Here is a 24,527-nt window from a genome sequence, read left to right on the forward strand (position 1 = left end):
TGCAAAGACCAATGCAATGGAGAGCTCGCTCCCTGGCTTCTTGGCAAAGTGTGGGATTCACCACATGAACACCACACCTTCAACACAGCAGCGTGGCTGCCCATACAGAGCAATCCTTTCTTTCCAGAGCAACAGTTAGTCTCCAAATGTCGTTTAAAAGACAGCAGCAACCATAAAAGGCCCAAACTTTTCACTGCTGACTCTCAGTAAGATATGGAGGCAGGATAGGCAGACACTCAACCCACTGGAGAAACAAGAGCAAGGAAGTCAGGGGGTAGGATGAGACAGCAAGGGATAAACGTGCTCCGAGATCTACCAGCTGACCAAAACTTCGGACACCATGAGATAAAGATGAAGTTGCATGTGCCAGCTGACCCACATCACAGCCCAGCTCTCTCCCATGCCCTGGGGAAACCTGCTGTCTCCAGGCCAGGGACACCTCCACAGGAGCAGCACATGGAGCCTCGGCAGGGGTAGGATGGTGGTAAATTGATAAAAAAATAAGATTAAAAAAATCCAAACAAACAAACACAAAAATCCCACTGAGCCAAAGCAACTGACATCAAGAGCAATGGCAGGATGTATGTGGCAAGGGAAAGGTCTGTTATCTGCAACTTGAAGGCAGCTCCTTCCCCAGGGAATCATCCTGCTCTGTCCAGTCCAGTCTCTCCTAGAGACAGAAGTCGCTGCTGGAGGTGTGAGGATGCTCTGGTAGCACTTCTGCCCGGGGATGCGGCTGGCAGGGGGGGACCAGGCTCCCCTCCAGCACTGGGCGGGCTTCTGGGAGTCCCATGGGAGCGTTGGGCAAACCACAGCTGCTCTCATGCTAGGAGAAGAGAGAAAAAAAGCCTTGAGACATTTTGCAGCTTTTTACAAGTACTGATTGGGCTGGTGCCCAGAGGAGTCTGGCAGAAGGGGGAGCAAATGCCAACCCGTCACTTCATTCCTAGAGATGCATCAGAGCTGTTCCTCACTGGTCCTATAAGCTCCCAAACTCCTAGGCAGGACCAGAGACAAGCTCTTTGGCCGAGCTATAATAGAAGGTGCCTGGTGTGTTAAGTGGAGGAGATAAAGAATGAGAGGACCTGAGGTGCAGAGTATAGCCTTCAGAAAGAAGCAGAAGATGCTATGACAGCATCTGATGGCTCCAGAGCTTAACACAGACTCCTGTGAGACAGCAGGGCACTGTTCCAATAGCAGATGATGTCTGGCACCAAGGAATGAGCTGCTCTTGGGACAGTAATCACCAGGGCAGGGCTGGGTAAGCAGGGATGCAGGACAGACACATCCTAGACATCTCACCCTGCCAGGTGGTGCTGCAGGATGGGGAAGCACCACTGCAGAGATGAGCTCTCCCAGGCACCCCAGAAAACACCAGCACAGAAAAAAAAGCCTGAACATGAGAGCAGAGAAAAGCTCTTACCCTATGCCTGCTCTCCTGGCTCAGTGTGGAGGTGTATGTCCCATAGGAGTTCACAGGAGTCTCCAGCAGGCTGCTGATGCTCCTGAAACACTCTGCAGATGAGCTCGGAAAAGGATGCTGGGGCATGGAGGCACTCGGCTGCTTCTCGGGAATAAGCTGGCATAAGGAGGGCGAAAAAAACCCAGAGCAAGGAGCCATCTCTGCCTGGTACCCCCTGCTGCCTGCAGTTTCCATGCTGCATAATCCATTCAGATTAAAATGTACTGCTGGCATGCCAGGCCCGGGACTCTGGCATCCCTGGTGCTGGGAGATGAAGTCTTGGCTGATGCCATAAAAACCAGGCTGAGCTGGGGACCCCAGGAGCAAGGGAACACGGTCCTGCCACAGGCTGGGGCTGCTGCTGGGGAGGGGGTGCGGAGTGGGGTCAGGGCTGCGGCCACACAATCCGTTCATCAGCACGTGATGGTGTTTCGGCTGGCTGGGTGGTCCTCCCTGGCACTGGCTGTGCAGGGAGAAGGACCGGTGAGCATCCTCTTGGGTGGGATGCGTGGCCGGGAAGCCCCCCTCCAGCTGCTGAGCCCTGGGGGGCTCCTGTGGGCAGGAGGCTCCTGGGAGTGAGCCGAGTGCCTTGTCCCACGCGTTGCCCTGTGCCAGCTGGAGGAAAAGGAGCAGACCATCCTCCCCAGCTGGCCTCCACTGTAAGCCTTCAGCCACCTCTTCCTCTTCCTCAGCCGGCTCCCGCGGCAGTGGGGGTGGCTGCCCTGGCACGGTATGGAGGGTCTGTTCCCACAGCAGAGCAGGGGGCTGGCCAGGGGCGATGCTGGGCTGCCCCACGTGCTGGGGCACATACTGGGAGTCCTCGTCCTCCACGTGGGCCTGGTACGCAGTGGTGCCTCCACATGGGCTCAGGGATGTGCCTGGGAGGGGACAGACCTGTTGTCCTCCCTCGTGCTTGTTCCCCAGCGTGGTGTGGATGTAGGAGAGAATCTCATTGCTGGTGAGGCAGTTGTTTTGGGATGAGGTGCGGTCAGGGTCCATATTGACCATCACCATTTTCTCATCCAGCAGCAGGAGCTCCAGGTCTTCAGCATTCAACCCCAGGCCCTCCAGTGCACTGAACAGCTCATTGTTGGAACAGCTCTCGTCACTCTTAATTGAGAGTGAGTCTAGGGTGGCCAAGAGAGGGTCCTCCTGCTGAAAATCTACCAGCTCCTCTTTGAGACTGTCCCTGCTTGAAGAAGCTGGAGCAGTGCCCACACTCCAGCCATCTCCTCTTGCATCCAGCAAGGAGATGTCCCCAAGGTGGTCTACGCAACTGCTGCTGCAGGAGCAGTTAGGTGTGGGAGCTGCATGGGAGACGTATGCCACCTTGTCCTGTCGCAACACGGCACCCAGCAGAGAACTGGGGTCGATGCCGTCCTTCTGGGAGCGACCTCTGTGGCTGTAGGAGGTCTTCTTGGGCTTGCTGGTTTTCCCTTTGCTCTGAAAAGGATCAGGGAAGCCTGGGAGAGGGTAAGCACTTTGGTATAAGAGTGCTTCTCCTGTAGCAAAGGTAAAGGGAAGATGCATGGACCGCTTCCGAAGGTGCTCGCCTCCTTCTTCATCTCTGCAGGGCAGGAAGAGGAGATTGGGGCTTGTATATGCAAAAACACATGCCGCAAAATGCTTCTGCAATGGACAATTGTGATTTCTGCAAGCCAAAGCTCCTTTGCTACAAAGAGCATGCATGTATCAAGCAGAACCACACACATATACATTTACATGCGCATTTACGTACAAATACACACACACTTTTATATATACATGCATGAAAACACAAACCTGTAGCATAATCAAGAGGATACTTAAAATGCAAAGGGTAATGTAGCTCTGACAGAAGTCACACCTTTGCCCTGCTCATCTACGCTGCATCCCTAGGACAGGGATGTTTGGCTGCTGCCATACAGCAGCCACATTTGAGGTCCTTGCTATTCCTGCACCCTCCTGTCCCTACAGCTGCTGGAGAGCATCCACCAGTCTCCCCAGGTTAAGTCTGGACTGGTGCCCAGAACACTGGGGCAGGGATGGGAGGTGTAGGGCACTGCTCACCACTCTCCCAAACTTGTGGGGTAGCCTTGCAGAGGGGGACGTGGCTGAACAGCATCAAAATATGGCTGCTCCTTTAAAAGGCATAAGCAGCAATGACAAATTGAGCATCCTGCTCTGCCTGGGGCATCCTGGAGCCCACAGTGATGCAAAAAGCCAGCCTGTCCCCATCTCAGCCTGGGCTGACCCACATGGCACTTACACGAGAGGTCTCTGCGTGACGATGATGTACTCAGGCTTGCCGTTCTTGTAGACGAGCCGTGCGTTGGCCTGCACCCACTTCCAGCGCTTCTCCTTCGTCAGCAGGCGGAAGACCGTCAGACCGCTCTCGCCCGTCTTCATCACTGCCAGGAGGAAGCACGCGTGCCCAGGGCTGTCAACGCGTCACCGCAGGCAGGGCCGCCTCCAGCGATGCTGCTGCTTCCAGCCGGAATAAGCAGGCGGAGTCACAGCAGTGGCATGGCTGGCACGGGCAGGGGACACCATCCCAGCTAAATACCCAAATACCTATCACTACACACCACCCCAAGCTCCCTGCAGTGGATCAGCTCCGGAGCCCTCACTACAGGAAAGACGTGGACCTGTTGGAAAGGGTCCAGAGGAGGCCACAAAGACAATTGGAGGGCTGAAGCACCTCTCCTATGAGGACAGGCTAAGAGAGTTGGGGCTGTTTAGCCCAGAGAAGAGAAGGCTCTGGGGAGACCTTGTTGCAGCCTTTCAGTAGTTAAAAGGGGTCTATAAGAAAGATGGGGACAGACTTTTCAGCAGGGCCTATTACAACAGGACAAGGGGTAATGGTTCTAAACTAAAGGAGGGGAGATTCAGGCTGGACATGAGGAAGAAATTTTTTGCAATGAGGGTGGTGAAACACTGGCCCAGGTTGCCCAGAGAGGTGGTAGATGCCCCATCCCTGGAGACATCCGAGGCCAGGCTGGATGGGGCTCTGAGCAACCTGAGCTGGTTGAAGGTGCCCCTGCTCTTTGCAGGGGAGCTGGACTAGATGAGCTTCAAAGGTCCCTTCCAACCCAAATTATTCTATGATCCTATGGGGAAAGAGCTGCTGGGCTTGACAAGGCAGCCACAGGAGCTGCTCCTAGCCCAGGCCACTCATCAGCCTCAAAGATGGGCACAAGGAATCAGCGAAGAGACTCTTACTCCTGACGTGGTTCTCGGCACAGTACAGCATGTCGGCAGCATGGACGAACTGGTAGCCGGTGCCGCACATCCGCAGCTCCGCCTCAGTGTATCCCAAAACGATCTTCCCCCTGCGGGACAGCGAGAATGCACCCAGCTCATTGGCAGAGCCAAGGTGGGACATCACCCAGTCGGGGTATGGACTGGCAGTGCTGGAAACCAGTAGCATCACCCCTCAAACCAGCTCTGCTGCTTACTTGGCATCACAGGCCAAGGGGGTGAAGTCCAGCTTGTGCTTCGTCCTGAAGATCATGTTCTTGGTTCGGATCTGCAGGATGGATGGTGGCTGCAAGGGGGTGGAGATAGCGAAGAGAGCCAGCTGGGGTGGCAGCGCAGATCCATCTTCAGACTTTTTGTTCTGCCCGTGAAGGAATTTCAGCCTGCCTTGAAGGTTTAAAGCCTGGGAAGGGAAGAAAAAGCTCAGTGTCACACAGAAAACCTGGTGGAGAGAGAAGAGAGGGAAGAGATCTGTGTGGAAAACAAGCCATCTTGCTGCAGAGTTAATGCAAACAATCTCTTGCGACTTGTCCTTTGCAGTTCCAGTGCTGCCTACTAAAACAAGATGCAGAGAAGTTGTAGGTACAGACCAAATTTATGAAAACCAGCAGAAATATTTCCTGTTTGAGACAGGCAGGAGCTGCACATGGCAGGAAGGTGCGCTGGGTCTCTCAAGGCCAATTTTTATGCTCCAGCAGTGGCAGAGATCCCATGGGGTGAGCCTGCACCCTCTCCTGCTGTGGAGGTCACAGCGTGGGTCTGTACTCACCAGGAAGCCAGAGGAATTATCCAGGAGGCAGCGAAACCGGCACACGAAGCTCCTTTCCAGAAAGGAGGAGTTTTCTGGGGGCAGCTGATCTGGTTTGTAGGCGACAGCAGAAGAGCTGAGACTCTTCCCTGCTGTGGGAGAGAAGGACTGAAAGAGGAGCAAGCAAGGGTCCCCCAGCAGGGGTTGGAGGTCTCCAGCATCAGGGACTGTGGCGGTTTGCAGAGCACAGCAACAGAAACCCACAGAAAGCTACAGCATTCAGGATGAACCCATGGTCCACAAGGACACAAGCCCCACGCAAGCGATGGCAGGGAACTGGGTATGTGGGGAGCGACACATCTCGTGCCACCCAGGACGCCTGGCTCCCAACCTGCGTTTACCTTCTGCAGAAGGCTCACCCTCGGGGGCGTGGGGTGGGTTGAGGGCCCAGTGGAGGTTGCGTCTGAATTCCTGCTGGTCCTCAGTGTGGATCAGCTCAAAGACGCTCTGGTGCATGACATCCGTCTAGAGGAATAAAGCAAAGTGTGAGATCTGTGGGCTGCCCCCAGGCACCAGTTTTCATGTCCCACCTGGAAACAGCTTGCCATGGCCCCTAATCCTGCGCTGTTGGCCATATCCCACCCAATTCCCCCAGTGCTCAACTAGGTCGCTGGCTGAATGAGGTTTGACACGTTCCACAGGAGCTGATGCTGGTGGGAACAGGCAGCACATCTGGCTCTAAGGACCACTTGCCCACGTTGGGCCAGACCCGCCCATCCTAAAGAGCCACTAGCATCAGCAATACAGCTCCCCTCTGACAAAATCTGACAGCTCCCCTTCTAAAATCCTAGCGCTGACTGACAGGATGAGATGAAAACATGTATTTGGGAACAAAGCAACAGCAAAGCCACCCCAGACCTACGCTGTTACTGAGAGAACAAGGCACCTGCTCTGAGACTTTGCTCCCTCTGCCCAGGTGGACAATCCTCATCTACCCCAGGTGCTGAGAAAAGCCAACTGTGTGGGAGCAACACCAAAGCACAGTAACTAAAGGACTGTAGGCAAGTCCCACTTCCCTGTAAATCTGACGTAGTGCCTTCCAGGTTGCCTGGGTGTCCAGATAAACACAAAGCATCGGAGCCTTACGGGATCTACCAGGGGTCAACCAGAAGAGTGGGTGCCCAAAGGCAAACTGGGTAGGGAACCCCAGACACCTCACCATGACATTGCACAACGGGGCCATGAACCTCACGGCCTGTCAGAGTGGCTAGTGGAAAGCATCTGTGGGCTAGTGAAGTTGCTTTGACACCTCCTCACAACCACATCTGGCAAGACAAGGTCCAAATTCACAAGACCAACAAAAAGCCCGACAGAGCCCCCCAAGACCTTGTGATCCCTGGAGAGCTTCCTCCTCACAGGGAACTTGTGGCTGTTCTCCACCACCAAGGTAAAAATCCAATCCGCAGCCCCACCACAGTGAGTCAAAGGTGTCCCACCAACCTGATGAAATCCCAGATAGTCCTGAATGGTATGCGAGGAGTAAAATATCAGTCCTTCTGATGTCACCACCAGCACAAAGCCGTTGAGTGCCTGGGGAGAAAGAGGAGATCGGCAGGTACATGCCACACTTGCATCACCCTTTTCTAGCTGGATGGAGAGTTTCACTCTGCTCAGACACTGACCACCTGTCCTGGGTGGTCCCAGCTAGCAGGCATTGCACCACCAACAGAAGGGTGTAGGAGAGGAGACAAAGCATGGGAAGCCCTGGAAGGAAAGTAAGATCTTCCCAATGGCACCTTGCTGTTTTAACACTGGGTGCTGCCCTGGCTGTCACCAAATCCACTGTTTCAGTAGCTTCTTCGGTTTACATCCTTCCTGCAGGATGGGAGCATTACCAGAGACCTCCATCCTTGCAACTCCCCTGTTTATGTTCCTTGCCACAGTGCCAGAGCACACACAGCCAAAACACAGGTTTTTGCAGACCCGATAAGGCTGCCCTACCGAGCAGAGGTCAAGGTCTGCAGCTCATTCTCAGATTACCCTCCATTCTGCCTCGCTTGGGTAAACTCCACTGGAGGCTGGACAGATAAAAATGGGGATCAACGCTGGCAGAGCTGCGCTCACCAAGAAAACACACGGCACCTTCTGCTGGGTTTCTCTGAGGTAGCTCTCCCATACAGCTGCCCAAGCGTACCCTAATCCAAACTGATGGAGAACTTTGCTTCCATCCCGAGAGCGGTCACTCAGACCCAGATTTGGACATTTATACTCATTCTATGCGAAGAGCAAATAAAAGCCTCAGAACCACTTGCAGAACAAAACCAGACACCATCAGGAACTGGTCTATTCTCGTATTCTGGCGGAAACAAGCCTTTCTGACAACCCTGAATCAAAACAGCGTTTCATGTCGGCTGCATTTTATGTTGACCTGCATCTACCTGGGTCGTTCTGCTCTTGTAGTTCCCATCCCCCCCGCAGCCCAGGAGGGTCCTGGCAGCCACGTGTGGCCTGGGACAGTGTGGGACTAGAAAAGCTGGGAGATGTTCAGTGAAGAGCAAACCCACCACCCCTCACTGCGTGCTGCCAGTGTTGGCTGGGCATTCCCTGTTGCTGCTTGGCCCACACCAACAGGGATACTCCTGCAGGTTCAGCAGCTCTTGGGAGAAACCCAGCCAGCTCCTGGCCTCACTTGCATCCCTCCTGTCCTCCTTGCGTGCCAGAGGAGGCTGGAGAAGGACCATGGTGTCCAGACGTGGGCTGCCCATGGGCAAGGAACAAGGCACCAGCCTAGAGGTGTTGCCTCCACTTGCCTGGTCCTTCCTCCTGCTATTGCTTGCCCTGCGGTCAAGGTGGCCAACCCAATGCTGCACAGAGCTTTAACCACTGAAAATGGAAAAAGCAAAAGCTAAAGCATAAGAGTTCTCTTTTTGAAACTGTAGTGGAAAACTCTGATTTCTGAAAAGCCATTTTCTTCCAAAGCAGGAGGGAGGACTGGCTGAGTCCAGTCCCTGGCCTTGGGGAAAACTGCAGAATCACTGGTGGACTTCAGAGTACCTTTTCCTTTCAACTAACACATGATGCATCCCAAACTCACGCCTGGCGACAACCTGCTGCAAGACACTCATCCAACGGGCACAGCACCATCCTTCCAAAGCACAACATGGCAGCGAAAGGACCAAACATCGGTGTTTGCAGGAGAAAGTGGTGTCTGCAGCCACCCATACCTGGGATGCACACAATAGCCACAAGACATTCCCAGCCACGCTCCTCTTCCTCTGGAGCTCCCTCTCTCTGTGTGGTGTACAGATTTACACTACACAAACACTCCATCCTGGAGCACATGCTTGCTCCTGCATGCCCTCCACCTAACCAGGCTGAACGCTGTGCTCTGGTTTCTCAAAATAAATACTCAAGCTCTGTTGCTTGTGCAGGCTCAAAGCACTAAGCCCTCCCCGCAGAAAACAGCAAATGTAGCCATAAATTCAAAGTTTCTGATGCATTTTTAATGCTACGCAACTTACATATTTTATAGTTCACTGGCCCTACCATCCTCTCCTTGAGATCCAGGACTGCAAAGTCAACACCCAAGGGTGCGCTGCGTTCCCAGGCAGGAACGGGCTGAGCTGACTGAAGCCTCTGTCCTCCTCAAGAGGAGCTCGTCAGTGTAGCAAATTTGGGAAGTTATTTGGGTGTTTTTTCCAAGCCAGCAGTCCCAGGGCTGGCAGGACAGGACACAGGAGAAGGGACCAGGGTGCTGGCCGACAGTGTCCCTTGCATCTGGAGACCCGTGAAGATTAGAAGGTGCAGAGGAGCTCTCCTACCAATTTAAGCATGCAGTTGCTGTCCCAGGAGCCCTGGCTTTTCATCCCTGATGAAAAGCTGATATCTGTGAAAGCATTGCTAACACAGGCACCGTCGGGTTCCATGGCACCACCCCAAAGCACTCCTAAGCACCGCAGGCACTGCACCAGCCTCTGCCAACCATGAGGGGCGAGCCCTGGTGGTGCAGAGCCCCGTGCTTTGAAGACTATGTCGTCACTTTGCCGGGGCTGGGAGCAGGCCCACAGGAGTCTCCCCTTGACCCTGAGTGGTAAGTATTGCTCTGTGACTCGGTTTCCCCAGCTCTGAAATGATCCCAATAGACTTCCAATGAACACCTTCAAGCCCACAGTGCTGCCTAAGAGCAAAGGCTATGAAAACACAAGAAAACCACCAGTTTAGCTCTCCAGAAGCTGAACAGCTTTCACAGCTGTGACAGCATCATCCAGCCTCCTCTCTCTAAGGGCAACAGGACCCCGTGGGGACGCTCCTGCCAGATGGAAGCAGGAGCCCTTTAGAAGGAGGGGTCCTCCTGCAACATTGACCTCAGAAGCCCTACAGCTGTCCAGAGCCAAAACCATCCCGTACCCCTAAACCTGGCTGCAGGCAGGGAAGCCACAGTAGCCAGCCCTGGCCTGCTTCCCCCACTTCATAATGTATAGACATCACGATTAATTAGGGTCTAGCGGGTAGCCTCAGCCAAGTCCAGCTATTGTTGCTGCCAACTCCTGTTTCATTGTCCAGGTCGATGTTTCTCCCCCCTCTCCTTCCCTTTATTCCAGGCACAAACGCCTTCTCTATTTACTGGGGTTGATCTCAGTGTGTGGGAATCTGCTGCAGAGGTTAATTAGTGCTGCCAAATGCACTTTAACCCTTTGAGCAGCTTTGGAGGCGTTGCTTTGCCATGGCAGCAGCAAGCAACATCTTGCAGCACTCTGTCCTTCCCCAACTGCGCTGACCTGCAGGCTGATTTAATACCCTGCAGCCAGCAATGTGAACCTGCATCACTGCACACCTAGGCAGAGGTGGTCCACCCAGTCCTCAGTCTTGCTAAGTAAGGCCTTGGCTTCTTTAGAGAGATTTTCATGCTTAACCCCCATTTAAGATACCTCCCTTCTGCTGAGATTGCTGCTGGAGAGAGCCTTAGTGAAAAAAGACAGGACAAAAAAGTAAGGCTAGAAAATGAGATGAGGTGAAGGGAAGAATAAGGGCAGACCAAGAGATGAGACAAATGAAATTTGGACACCGAAGGTGACAGACGAGCTGGAAGTAATTTTTTAAACACGTAGGAGTGTTTCCTGGTGGTACGGAGGCAGGTTCTGAGCCCCTGCTGTGTCCAGCATCACACAGGTGGGCCCCTGGAAGAGCCAAACATAAACCCAGAGCTTTTAACACCCAGCTCAGTATCTCTACAAGGATGGTATCAAGCTGATGAGCAAGATACCAATCCCCAGCAAGACCTGCTGAGCAGAGTTTTGTTTTATCCACAGCAGAAAGCCCTCAGATTTTTTGTTATTAACCTCCTTGGCTTTAGCATTTCTCTCACTAAACACTGAGATCCTGGCTCCCGAGCTCTCAAGCAGGACAATAATTATACTTACTGCTAAGAGCCGAGCGAGCTTTTGGAAAGGAGCTGGGGCTGACCAGCATGCTCGCCCTGTTTGGAGCCCAGCCAGGCAGGGATGGGGCTGCAGCCTGTGCCCGGGCGCCAGGCGGGGAGGGAAGGGGAGCCCCGCGTCCTCGCAGGACCTCGCTCTGCCGGAGCCTGACCTCTTCTTATTCACCACACACGGTTTGGAGACAGGAGGTCGTCTCCCGGCGTCTCTGAATAAACCATGGAAGCAGCAGGCGCAGCCCAGCCGTGCTGCAGCATCACCAGCGTTGCCTCCAGCATCACCGAAGGAGCCAAATATGCAAGTCTCACAGAGCTCCCAGGATACATCCATGTTCCCTGTGTATATGGGCTAAACATATGGCCCATCAGCACCTATGTATCTGGTGTCATGCATCACTGCCTGAAAACCAGATAAGACTTCCATGACATTTTCTTCCCTGTTTTCGTAAGTGTTTGGAGAACTATCCCTGAGTAGGGACCAGTGTGCCCAGGCCGAAAACCACACTCAAAACATCTTTCTCTGTTTGGCTCCCGTGTCACGCCTATGGCTCATTTACACGAGGGCAGGGAAGCAGAAGAGCTGAATCTCCATGGTCAGAAGTTTAGCACTGCTTCCACTGAGATAGAGGGGATTCTGACACCCAAACTATGTACAGGTGGCAATTTTCTCCAGGAAGGACAGGGAGAGGAGAGGAGAGGCGAGGCAACACATTTTCTGCCCCAGGGACCTGCAGAGGTCTCAAACCTCTGCTCAGTTAGAAGCACTATGAGCTAAACCACGTAAAAATCGCTGTTTAAAAACATCCTGCAATCAATAACAGAACAGCCTTCTCTTTGGGTAAAATTCAAAGGAGTTGGAAGTGGGACAAGAGGAAAATCCCTTGAAGGCATCTGCCAGGGAGAGGTGTCCAGCGAGGAGCACTAACCTGTAGGAGCAGTTCGCCCTCAGGTATCGCTGCCAAGCCCGGAGCTGGTCCGCAGCCACAGTCTCCATCCCCCTGTGCTTCTTTGGCACCATGATTCTTCAGAGCAACTGCACGAAGTAAAGGGAAGGGACTTCAGTGCTGCAGTAACACACACAAGTCACCACCATGAACATCCAAAACGTGGACCTGGCTGCAAAGCTGGGCAAGGCACTGCCAGGGGAAGCTGCAATTTACTGCCAGCCCTTTGCTTCACCCCTCAAAAGAGATGATTTCAACAGGACATTTTTCACCCACCCAATACTCTCAAATTCCTTTTTTTTTTTTTTCCCCTCCCAGACCATTAACAGCCAATATTTTCAAATTCCCATTTTCCCTCTCCCTAGACCTCTAAAAACCTACAAGTAAAAAGCAGTTAAAGCCACGGATCAGACAGGCATCAGCAGAATAACTACAAGGTCCTGCATGTATCAGCCATCTACCTGCAACCAGCAGCACAAAAGGACAAGTTTAGTGAAGTCTCAGCAGCTGGAAATCTCTCTTACCGTTTAACAATAACGACCATGGAGGTCCCCAGTCCTGATGTGGACACAGGGCTGATGCCTCACACCCCTTCTTGCAAACAGCAAGAGCTTAGTACCACACCATGCACAGCCCCCTGGCTCTGGGGCACGGCAGCAGCTTGGGGGGGTCATTGCACCCATCATTTCTGTGCGATGCTGAACCAGAACACATCAGCTCCTGCATGCCCTGACTCTGCCAAGGACAGCTGACCAACATCTGTGAAAGCCTGCTCTACGCGAAAGGCATTGAAGCAAAACCCATTCTCTTCCAGCATAAGGAACATGCTGTTTTGAAGGATACAGTCTGGATAGCTCAGTCGATGAAGTTTCATTACAGTTCAGCAACATAGTGGGTTTATTCAATCAAATTAAGGCAAGCCACAGCTCACAGTGGGAGAAAAACAACATGGAAAAAATGCACACATGCATACAAATGTAGACACCAGAGATCGCAATCACAGGCAACCTGATAGCAATCAATGCACAATAAATATGGATGAGGAAGCCGGTCACTCAGTTTAACTAAAAGATGTGCCTGTAAATTTTGTACTGTGGTCCCCAAAAGAACAAATCCCAGGGATATTATAGGGTGGATAATACTTAGAGAGTAAGATGACGACAAGCCTGTGCACGGCAGGCCTGTCCAGGAGACAGTGGGGAACGCAGCAAAGCTGAGAAACTTCTTGCAAGGACCACAAGGACAGAGGGTGGCATTTGGCCACTGATAAACCAGCTGCTCCCTCGGTAGCTGGGAGGTAAGGTGTGTGACACCAGCAGCAGCCACCACTGCAGCCTGCCCTAGCTCCTGCTCAAGAGAGCAAAAGCTCTTTCGAATTTGCTTTTCCCAGCTCCTGTGCTACACGTGCCAAGGAGCTGCCACGCTCAGATGGAACAGGAGCATCAAGTAGACCCTGGAAGTAATTTATCACCCCATTAAGCTGTCCGTGGGAGCAAAGCCATGAGCTGAGACAGAGAAGCAAGTCGGAAGACACCAGCCACCAGCGTGTAAATGAAACCAGGCTCTGTAACACTGAGCTTGCCTTGTGCTTTGCCTAAGCAGCTGCTGGAACTCAGCTCCTCCATCCACGTGGAGCAGATCCTGAAGGATCTCAGCGCCTGCGTGCAGAAGCTCGTGGGTGAGCAGCTTCCCAGCGGCTGCAAAAGGTGGATGGTCTGAAGCTGAACCCAGCGGTGCCCCTTTGCAGGGCAGCCGTGAGCAAAGGGACCGGTTCAGTCTCCAAAGTGGAGTCTCCCCATCTATTAGCGTTTCTCTGCTGGCAAGACAAGCACATCGCAACGGCACACCATCCCCTCTTCCGCTGCCAGGGCTCACCTTCCATCCCAAAGTCCTCCACATCCTCAGCGGGCAATTGCCAAGCACTAGCTCATAGGTAGGTGGGAGCAAGGAAAGATGCTGTGGTCTGCAGAGCCCCACTGATAACCGTGTGAGGCTTTGGGGCCAAAATGCACTTCCACCAGGCACAGGACTATCCCAAAGATCGACTCTGTTCCATAAGCAAATGAAAAGCATGTCCCAGTTCTAATATTGCCTTTAATTAAAACAAACAAACCAAAACAAAACAAACTCTGATACAGCAGCAAAAGCCCTGCTTCTGTGAGGTCTGGGAAATTCCCCTTGGGCTCAGCCTGCACAGATTAGTTCAGGAGGCATGTGAACACCAAGGGGCCAACACCTCAGGATTAAGTTGACAAGACGTGTTTGTAAAACAGCAGGTTGGTCCCAAACATGCTGGGGTGGACACACACATGCTGCCACATCCGACTGCTCCCCAAGGGACTGTTCAGAGTCCCCTGCCTGGGTTGGAGCCCAAAACCCCTGCACAAAGTCCCGGGCACGGACCGGCCACGGGCAGAGCAGTGTGCAAGCGCAGCAGCTGCATCACCCAGGCAAGGTCCCGTGGTGTGAACAGAGTAGGTTTCTGGCAGCGTCCTTCCAGCAACTCGCTTTTCTGATCCCTGGGAGCAAAATGTAGGAGCTATGAATTATTAAAAGTCTTCAGTTCTCCTCTGCTAGCTCCCAGACTGCTGTGCTGAAGGTGCAAGATAAAAATAAAACTGGATGATAGAAGAGCAGATAAAGGGTGCTGCACTCTACTCAGAGGTCTGATTTAATGGTTTGAGATTTCCCTGCAAAAAGGAAAACTTGATCACAACCGCTGCCTAAAAATAGACTTTGCTGTCAGCATCTGGGCTGCTCCTAAGCTGTAAGGCCAGAGGAAACATAAGTTAAAATCAGAAGATGGCCCACTGTCCTCCACGCAGATGCCTGCCATCGAACCCAGCTTGCTCCTGCAAACAGGATCAAAGCACCGGGGCGAGGGGCGGCTCTCATAAAACATAACCTCCATGGGGGTTTCCCTTTGACCTTCACCAAACGTTTTCCATCCAAACCACCCAAGGAACTCCAAAGATGACCCACTCTTGGTTGCAGACATCTCGGGCCAGCCTCCTGCCTGGTGTTCCCTGGCTTTGTCTCTCCATAAATAGCCCCGCGCAGCCCCTCGGGTCAGCAATTCAGCAGAACTGTCGCAGCGCATCAGCCTGACGGACCGGAGACGAGCTGGAGAGCCGCTGCGGCATCCTCCCCACCGCGGCATCCTCCTCCCCACCGCAGCACCCTCCCCGCTATCCTGGGGAAGGAACAAGGGAAGAACAGGGCAAGCTCGGCACTGGAGGAAAGGTGGCCTTCCCAACAAAGCACTTGCCTTCATGTTGGGCAGGGAGATAAGGTGCAGTCTTCACCCTCACTGTATAACTGGGGAAAGTTTGCAGGAAAAAAAAAAAAATTGAAAGAAGTGGCTTTTCCTGGGCTCCCTCACTCTGACCACCAGCATCACCTGTACTGCTGGGAGTTGTGGAAGGAGCAAGGTGAGGAGAGGGAAGCTGGTCAGCTGAAAGTAGCAAGGCTTGCACATTTCTCCTACTATTTCTTCAAAGGAAAAAAAGAAAATAGCTTCTGCCAGGACCTTCAGGCTATTTTCCCACAAAAAGCCTTTTAATGGAGAGGAAGAAAATCCTGCCTGGCCCCATCTCCAAGGAATGAGCTCCCTGCCTGCATCTGCCCCCCCGACAGGAGAAGGATGCTTTCTGCATGGTGGTGGTCCACGTTGCACAGGTGTCCACATTGCTCACCGGGTCTCTGCTGCCTGGCCCTTTGCTGTCACCTCCCAGCGGGGAGGATTCCTCCCGCCATCTCCAGGACAGCGCTTTCCTCAGCACCCAGCCTGGGAGGCTGTTTCACGTGATGCCGGAGGGACACCTCGCTGGCCACCAGGTTTGCCGGTGAACTCATGAACCTGCCAGGGCTTTGCAGACCTGAGAAATCTCTGCACCAACAAGTGGGTATTAACATTTTTGAGAGGATATCTCCCAGCCCCCTCCCCTCCACACAGAAAAACCTCCAAGTGGGAACAGGGTTTTGCATCAGCTGCTGACTATGAAGGAGGAAAATGAGACAACTCGGTCCCAAACCCACTCCAGGCACTGATGCAAGAGAAACAGCAGAAGGAAACCCAACCGCTTCATGGCTTTTCAAGAGCACCGACGGGTCATGTCATCATTTAAAGGAGGTGAGAAAACACTGAACCTAGCTACAAGTGACGGCAGGGACATCTGCATGGCAACTATTAGCCCGAGCAGGTGTTGTGGGGGGAGAGAGAAGAGAGGTTTTGGTTATGGTGCACCCTGCAAGTGTTCTGCTGTAGGGCTCAATGCCCCAGCATGTATCAGTCACTCTCCAGGGAAAGGAGAGATTGGTTGATTTATTTATTAATGAAATTGCCTTCTAACTACCTCTGTCTTTCTGTCATTTGTGCCAATTCCCTGGAAAGCAAGTCTTCCACTCACATGGTAGTAAAAATCTTACCATGAGATATCTCCAAGTCATCCTTTCCCACCCACCTCTCCAGCTCCAAGATGCTCATGGGCAGAGGGACCTGCAGCTCTGCTGCTCAGTACACACACCCTCACATTAAATAACCCCTCAAAATTGTTTTCCTGCACTTCACTGCAAAGAAGAAACAAAATATTGGAAATGTAGAAAAAAAACCCTCTTCCTGTTTCTTTTAAAGCAACTGAGGTTGCTTCACTTTTAATCTAAATTTTCAATCTGGAAGAGTTGCTTTAACAGAAAAGTGGTTTGCCCCGGTCAGAATGATTTTAATTTTAAAATAAATAAACAAGTGGGTTTCCCCCACCATAAGAAAGAAGGTTTGCTGATGAGCTCACGTGGGTCCCAGGCAGGAAGCAGACGATGCCTGCCCAAATCCGCTGGCAGCAGGGGAACCAGCGAGTTCCCTTCCCCACCGCAGCAGCCTCACATCGCCCATATCAGACCTCACCCACCGCCCTCCTCCCTTGCCTTGGCAGGGTCTCCCCCTTGCACTGCTGGGGAGACCCTCCAAGACCTGCCACATCCACCCATGAGAGTACATGTATCTATCCAAAAAAAGCCAAGGAAGAGCCCAGCTTCCCTCCCTCTTATCACGACACACGAATTCTGCAACGCTCCAGTGAAACCAGCACAAGAGCTTTCATTTCCACTGGTGGGAACCCAACAGGTGACACAGCTGTGGCTCAGCAGGAACGTGCAACGCAGAGAACAGCAGCGTGGTGCTAAGGGAGCAAAACTTGGCCCAAATGCCTTTCCGATTGACATGCTCAAACCAGTGGAAAGCTAAATTGCTGTTGTGAAGGCAGCGGAAGCACCGCAACCTCCTCTCTGGTTTCTCTGATGGCATCTACCCTGTCAGCACACCAAATCTGATTGTTGCTCTGTCATTTAACCTACATGTTTTACAGCGAGCTTACATGCCTCCGACTATTCTGAGAAGCAAAGAACAGGAACGTGCACTTAGTTAAGTAAATCCTATTCTGGAATATTTGTATTGCTTCTTGAGCATGAACTGAGCCCTTCTTAGCCAATACAAAATTGTTCCGCCTTCACATACGAAGAAGACCCGGTGGATGTAGCCAGCAGCTCCTCTCATACAGAGTGTTTGAAATGCATTAGAAGGCAAGAGCATCACAGAAACGGTGAGAGAAACAGGCAGAGATTTGCTGAAACCGGGCAGCAGAGCCACCTCCTATCCAGGTTACTGAACCACCAGTTTATTTGTCACCGCTGAGCTGTACAGAGCCCATTTTCTAGCAACTGGCAAATACTTCTTGAGTTTCCCTTTGCTTATTCATAATGGATACTACGGGTTTACTTACCACTTCATAATACCTGCCACAGCTCCCCGTTGACACAAATTTCATTAAATAGATGAATTATTTATCCTCTGCCCGAACTGTGCAGATATACCACCTTCCATGAACATGCGCGGTGAATAATGGATGTCCTGTTAAAAGATCTAATTGCACTTTTAAAAGCAAGGAGGCCTTGACTACGTGTAGCTTTCTGTTGCGTCACTGAAGGCACTTGGGTCTCAAAGGGAGAAGCACATGCAGAGGTTTAAACAAGGACAAAGAGGATAAGGACCTGCCAGGCAAGGAAAGCAGGCAGCAGGAAAATTGCCTACCTAAGTCATGAGACTTTCCCAGCTTAAGTTGCTCCTCCAAGGCCGGCTCATCACTTAGGCAATTAAGAGAGCAGGATGATCACAGGACTAGGCATTATTTTCTTAAACCGTCCCTTAGGCTTTATTGCTACAGCTATCTACGGTACGTGGCCAAACAGCTCAGGTGAGACAGCAGATGAAGCAAATGAGCAACATTAGTCAACTCTAAACTGATACGAGGAACAAAAATCTTTTAGAAACCCCTAGGCACAGTGTAGCAAGACTAGGCATAATGTAACAGAAACCTAATAGAGAAACAATAGCTCTGTGGAGACTGGACATGAGGAAAAGTGGGATGTCCTTGGCTTGCAAGCTGGGAAAGCGGAATTATAGATTCATTTCAGTTGGAAAAGACCCTCAGGATCATCTAGTCCAACCATAACCTAACCTAACTCTAGCACTAAACCATGTCCCTAAGAAACTCATCTAAACGCCTTTTAAACACCTCCAAGGATGATGACTCCGATGTTCCGCTAAATGAGAAAAGACCTACATGACTTTTGCTGAGTAGCAGCACAAAATGACAATATGCATGCTCAAGAAATTAGGTCAGAAGCCGACACTGAGGGGGCACCAGGCTGCGAAGACACCGGGGACCACTAGAGACCCTCCATGAAGACTCTGGAATACTAAAGATGGACCTCTGGCAAAGGGTGCAGTTATGTAAATAATTAATGTTTAATGCATTAACTAAGTGGTAGAAACAAATGAATATGCAATAGGTATATGTAATAAATACCAAGAAGTGTGAATCATGCACACGCTTGATTAGAGGAACGATCCTCCAAGCATCTGGTGCGCTGTAATAAAAGAGCCTGCTTTTTAACACTTTCAAAACAGCGTTAAGGAATCTTTTTGCTGACTTTTTGGTATCGAAACAACCACACATCAATAAACACACCCTCACCCCCAAGCAGGGGTTCTAGAGACACAGTTATATGGTCTATAATAACCTACATAATTTAAAGCACTTCTCCAGCCTGATTCAACAGCCAGGGAGCAGCTTAGGCACTTTTTGGGCCATAACGCTCTAGCAATAATTATCTGGATTTGTACCATAGTTTAAAGGGTTAGGCTCAGCCTAACCAGCTTCACATCAAGCCTACAGGTACCCTGTGCCACTCCTTCCCCAGTTTTGGTCTGGGGAACAGCTTGGAAAAGCCGTGATGCTTTGTAGCTCTCCCAAACAGCACAATCTCCATGAAAGCCCAACTCAGTTCCATTCAAGAGACTGCAGAATCCTGGCAAAGCCCCTGTGTGTAGGTACCTGGCAATGAGCCACACAGGCACAGGTCTGTGACAGGCACAGGGCCCCCTGGGGACCCTGAACTGGCCCCCAAGGGCTAGTGAGTGCTCAAGGGGCTAGCTCTCACTCCCCAGAAGGGCCAGGCTCGCTGTAGGATGAGAAGCACAGCTTGAACAACCTTCCCAGCACGCTGCTGGAACAAACTGTGAGAGATGCTTCTCCAAACTGAACCCTTGCCCATTTTGAGGTCTGCCAATCGACTTCCCACCAGGCATTTAAGTGGACCAAGCAATACAGTTGTTATCCAACAGCCACACAACAAGGCGCCTTTGAGGTATCTTCCTTTTTTGCTAACAAATCACCATGCCAGGCGAGACCCAGCAGACCGACCTTCCCCTGGAGCATCTTCCCTTTTTCTCTCCCCCTTCCCAGAAGGCAAGGGAGAAAAAAAGAGGGATTTCCCCCCCCAACATAAACCAGCAGCTTTTGCCAAGCCCTAGCATCAAGGGAGGAACGGGGAGGGATTAGAGGGGAGCAGACGCCAGGCACCGCCGGGCTAAGCTGCTGGTTCTCAGCTGGTACGACGTGCCGTGCAGACACCAGTGCGGCAGCACCGGCTGCCCAACAGCAGGACACGGGGTACGAGAGAGGAAGGCGGCAGGAGAGAGGTTGCTCGGTGGCTTGGATTTGCTGCACCATTCAAGGACAGTCCTCAGCATCAGGGGGAAGAGAGGAAGGGGTTCCCAGGCTCAGGGGAGATGCAGATCACTGCAGCTGGTTCCTCGGCTCCGGCAGCCCCGCAGCACGCTGCCACCTCTACCGAGCCACACGTGCTGAAAGAGCCTCCTGCAGAGCAGAGAGGAAGGTTAAGACGGTGAACGAGAGAATCAAAACTATTTGTCTCACCAAGGAGGAATAAAGAAATAAGACATTTAGGGGGACTTACAGAGGAAAAAAAGACCTGGATAGGAAGGGAGCAGAAAGAAGCCCTTAAGTCAGCTTGCACTGAGATTTGGATAGGGCCCTTGATTTGGAAGCCAACTTCAGCTTCCAATCCCTAACATTCTGTGATTCTGCTCCTTTGAGTCCTCCTAGTCCAGGGCTGGGCTGGACCACTGGCCTTATGAGTCCACCTCCCTGGTGGGATAGCTCTCCCAATGTCTCCAGCCCTCCCATGGCCTTGCTCCCCTACCTAAGTTCACCTCTGTCATGGTAAGCAACATTCCCGCTGGCAGAAAGCACTTTGTATACACTTTGGGCTCGAAGTCTGGCAACGGGGCAGAAGAAATGTGCCTAGCCATTTTGCAGAGGACAGCGGTGCTGCTCCAGCACAAGAGAAGTCTCTTCCACCCCACCACGGATCAGACCTGGCATGGTGGGCCATGCTTGCCAACCATCCTCATCAGCCCTGCACTGTGCCACGGGAAAATCTGCTGAACTGGCGTAATCCCAAGGCATTTTGCTGCTTTATGTCCTAGGGGCCAGAGGGTCCTTCGGATGGTCAAAATCAGAGAGGACCTGCTGTCTGACACCAGGACACATAACTCAGCCAAACACTCGCCTAAACAGTGTTATTAGTACTGTACAAGGCAAAAAGCAGTGCCTTCTTCCAGGAGGTGACCATGGCCAAGAGCTATCATGGCCAAGAACCCTCCTTCCCCAGAGATGCTGAACACACGTGGCAAACACCTGGCACTGAACTGCCGCCCACTTTGTTAGACTGGAAGGATTTGCCAGACCGCAAAAAAGGAACAGAATTAGTAGACGAACACACACACCAGTGTCCTTCTGACTTCCAAAGACCTGCGGGAGGCCACCACCTGGCATCAGGGGCTTCACAGCAGAGACACCCAACCCAGCACTCAGTGCATCAGCCTGAAGAAATGTTTGTGTAGATAAATAACCCTGCTTAACAAAAACAATGCTTGATGATCTCTAAACCACTCCAAACAACAAAACATTAAACAGCCTTAAATCCTCTGATTTCTATCACCTAACTGCAGACCTTTAGTCATGACCACAGACGGGCAGAAAGGGGACAGGGATAGTTTCACTTTAGGCCATATAAAGTGTAAAAATCCTCATGCACAAATGGAAAACATGTCGTCTTAAAAATCAAAGACCTCATAGCAATATCTCCCCGAATCGATCTCAAAATTCCGCTGTTGAGATAAAAGCACACGCAGATGCTTCTTGCACAGTATTTCAGCCACCTTGGTAGCTAATCAGCAGGTTTGCTTCCACCTCACAGCTCAGTCAATCCACCCTTACCTGGGCATATCAGCCACTGTAACGTAAATGCAGGTACATGTTTAATAAGAGCTGTGAAGCCTGCTCTGCATTTTGAATAATTTCTCTTATGCCCAGAAGGTGATCATTAACCCAAAACAAAACGAGAGAAGCTCCCAGAGATTCTACCAGTGACCAAGACATGCTTTTCAATCACTTAAGCCCATACAAACTTCCCTATGCATCAGCCATGCATAAATCAAGATGCTGAAATGAAATTAAAAACTAGTTCATTTTCAATTAGCCAGGAGAAGGAGACGTTTCTATCACCCAAGGAAATATTTAAGATGGGGGCTGGAGACATAGCAGCTGGCGTAAACCTTTTGGCTGAATTGCCATCAGTGATCATTGGCACCACCTGAGACCTGCTCCAGGAGGACTTGCTCACTAAGCACAGCCCAGTTTCTGCCCTTGCCTTGCCTTGGTCTTCTTTCAGGGGGTGCTCAAGCAGGGACACACCTGGGACAGCTCTGGGGTGGGCTGGCTGCTCTCAGTAAACAAAAAAAACCACCCCAAACCCCTGGCGTTTTCTGATCAGGACTTGTCAGCGTTCAGCAGCTAAAACAGCTTCCTCAGGATCATGTTTCACAAATCTGAGGATGCTGAGTGAGAGAACATCTCTGCTCCAGCACAGATTGTCAGAGAGCAACATCACTACTGCATTCACACCGAAAGGGACTAAATTCACCCAAAATAATTTTGTTTTGTAGATGAGCTTGCCCAGGCCTCCTTTTAAATACATATATATATATATATATATTTAAGCTGCAGAAGAGACTCAAGATGTTTTTTTTAAAGCTGCAGAAGACAGTCAAGGAGGTCTACAATCAGTTAGCGCATCTAAAAGGATGAAGCTTTCCTCCTTCCTTCCCACACCTGAATTACCATGACCTGCTTTGAAGCAGAAAGCGGCAGGTACCGTTCCACAGCTTCAGACACACTGATTTACTCAGTGGTTGGGAAGTTGACACCATGAAATCAAACCAGATGGAATAACACAAAACCAACCAACCAACCAAACCCGAGATAAAATCTCAGAATGGGATTTCCCAGCTTCTTGCAATGCAAAAACAAAGTAACCCACGGTGCCAAGGATGCAGGAATGTCAAACCCCAGGATGCACAGCCCTAGCAGAATGCTCGCGGGGCAGGGGAAATGGTGTCATGCCCACCCCCCCGAGTCATCCTGTGCTCACTGTTCCCCAGCCGAGCTTGCGTGACATCCCGGCACAATCACCCTGGAAAGCCCCAAAGCAACTCCTGGTGTGAGGCTTTACAAGACCAGCCATTCCAAACCCTCCGTTTTAAGGAATCACCACCATCCCTCCATTTTATAAATTCTTCAGGCACCAAACTTTAAATTATTAATGTTTCAGAAGAAGAGAGAGGCCCGCGCTGTGCCATGGAATTCCACCCTGTGCAAGAACAAGTGTGTTTCATCAGAAAGACCAGCACCGCGCTGGTCCTCCTCTGCTTCAGAGCATCATCACATCGGGCAACACGTTCAGCGTTGCAAAGGTTGACGCAGCAGAGCTCCCCACCAGGGCAAACGCACCACAGAAAAAACAGTCAATATAGTAAAAAATAATTGACCCGACGCTGCAAGGCAAATAACTCCCCTGAGGCCATTTATTTTTCGTTTCACCCACTTGCCAATCCTACAAGCAGAGTTTAAAAGAAAATAGAAATGGAAAATTAAAAAAAAAAAAAGGCATACAATACATTCCGTGATCTGGAGTTGAAAAGAGAAACTGTGGTTTCTGAGGTCATATGCAGTATATTCAAGCCACTGCTATTTCGCCAGGAAAATCCAGGGCTGCCTAAAAACCATCCCCTCTGGGCTCCTATTAATTACAACAATTACAGCCCAGTAGAATGCAGATGTGCCTTTAACACTGTCTATTTTAAAAGGTTCCCAAATAGACTGTAACCACATCACAGATAATTATTAATCATTGTCAGCACACGGCGTATTTCTCCAGTTTATCACAACGAGGGAAAAAAAAAGTCACCTGCATCATGAAACTTTCCAACCGGGCTGCACAACACGCTGCTGCCCCCGCAAGCTGTGCCTGCCAAAGCCTCAGCCCAGGATCCCGCAGAAACCCTCCAGCCTGAACCTCAATTTCCTACTCCAGCAGAACCCACAAACAAAATCAACTTCATCTGCCCAGATCCCTCTAATGACAAACAAGCGGGAGCTGCGCTGTCGCCCGGACGCGGTGCGCCCTGAAGCCGCGCAGCTTGAGATTGCAAAGCAAGAAAAAAACAGTGTTAGGGGGAAAACAAAAGCACTTTAAAGTGGGGAAAAAAAAAATAAAGGGTGATTCTTACCGCTGAAGAAGCTCTTGGCGCGCAGGTAACCAGCACTGAGGCGTAGAACCGACAGCTTGTCCAGCCCGGCCACCACCTCCTCGGGGAAGGGCAGCAGCCCGGCCAGCCGCTCCAGCTCCCGGTTCAGCCGCTCCCGGTGCCGCTTGGAGGGGTTGGAGGTGCCACCTTCGGCCGGCCCCGGCCGCACCCTGCCGGGCAGAGCCGCGTTACCGGGCGGCCCACGTCCCCACCACCCCCTAGGAAACCGTCCCCTCGTCCCCCAACTCACGTCCGGGGCACCGGCTTCCTCCGCTTGCGACCCGCGTACATGGCCGGGCAGAGCCCAGCGCATCCCCGGGCGGCAGCCGCAGGCTCCCCGCGGGCAGACGAGCCGGAGCGGCCCCGCCCCGGGAGAGGAGGAGCTGGGGGGGAAGTGGGGGCTGAGGGGTGGGATTGGGAGGTGAAGGGGGGGAGTGGGGCTGATGACTGGTGGGGAACGGTGGGAGGGGATGCGGGGGAATGATTGGGTGGACAGGGATGAGTGGGGATACGGGGCGCTGAAGGGGGACCGAGAGGTGAAGAGGGGTGTTGGAGTGATGTGGAGTGGATGGTGGATGAAGGGGAGTGGGCTGACAAGGGGAGAAAACGGGGCGGTGAGCCCCACCGCCCACATGGGCGAGGGGTGTGAGCCCTTGTGTCACTGCAGTGGGGTTGGCATGCCAGGGTGACTG

General features: G+C 51.9%; 1 protein-coding gene across 1 annotated transcript; it reads right to left on the reverse strand.

The window, feature by feature from the left end:
- Nucleotides 1–670: 670 nt before the first annotated feature.
- On the reverse strand, nt 671–24,151 carry LOC135990077 (aryl hydrocarbon receptor-like). The gene is made up of 11 exons (XM_065637421.1): nt 24,086–24,151; nt 23,818–24,005; nt 11,808–11,914; nt 6,948–7,037; nt 5,839–5,972; nt 5,469–5,589; nt 4,900–5,102; nt 4,664–4,773; nt 3,711–3,852; nt 1,424–3,029; nt 671–826 (listed from the first exon to the last, which is right to left on the reverse strand). The coding sequence occupies exons 1-11, from the start codon at nt 24,124–24,126 to the stop codon at nt 671–673; spliced, it is 2,898 nt and encodes a 965-aa protein (XP_065493493.1). The 5' UTR covers nt 24,127–24,151.
- Nucleotides 24,152–24,527: the final 376 nt, after the last annotated feature.

The sequence above is a fragment of the Caloenas nicobarica genome, chromosome 6 (genome assembly GCF_036013445.1).
Source record: "Caloenas nicobarica isolate bCalNic1 chromosome 6, bCalNic1.hap1, whole genome shotgun sequence".
Taxonomy (NCBI): domain Eukaryota; kingdom Metazoa; phylum Chordata; class Aves; order Columbiformes; family Columbidae; genus Caloenas; species Caloenas nicobarica.

What these genes read in the sequence shown, in the direction of transcription:
- LOC135990077 (XM_065637421.1), bottom strand. Translation starts at nt 24,126, where the DNA reads ATGTACGCGGGTCGCAAGCGGAGGAAGCCGGTGCCCCGGAC. An exon ending in ATAATTCCTCTGGCTTCCTG is followed by an intron (nt 5,103 to 5,468) that starts GTGAGTACAGAC and finishes TTCCCTTCCCAG; the next exon opens with GCTTTAAACCTTCAAGGCAG. An exon ending in GTCACGCAGAGACCTCTCGT is followed by an intron (nt 3,030 to 3,710) that starts GTAAGTGCCATG and finishes CCTGCCCTGCAG; the next exon opens with AGATGAAGAAGGAGGCGAGC.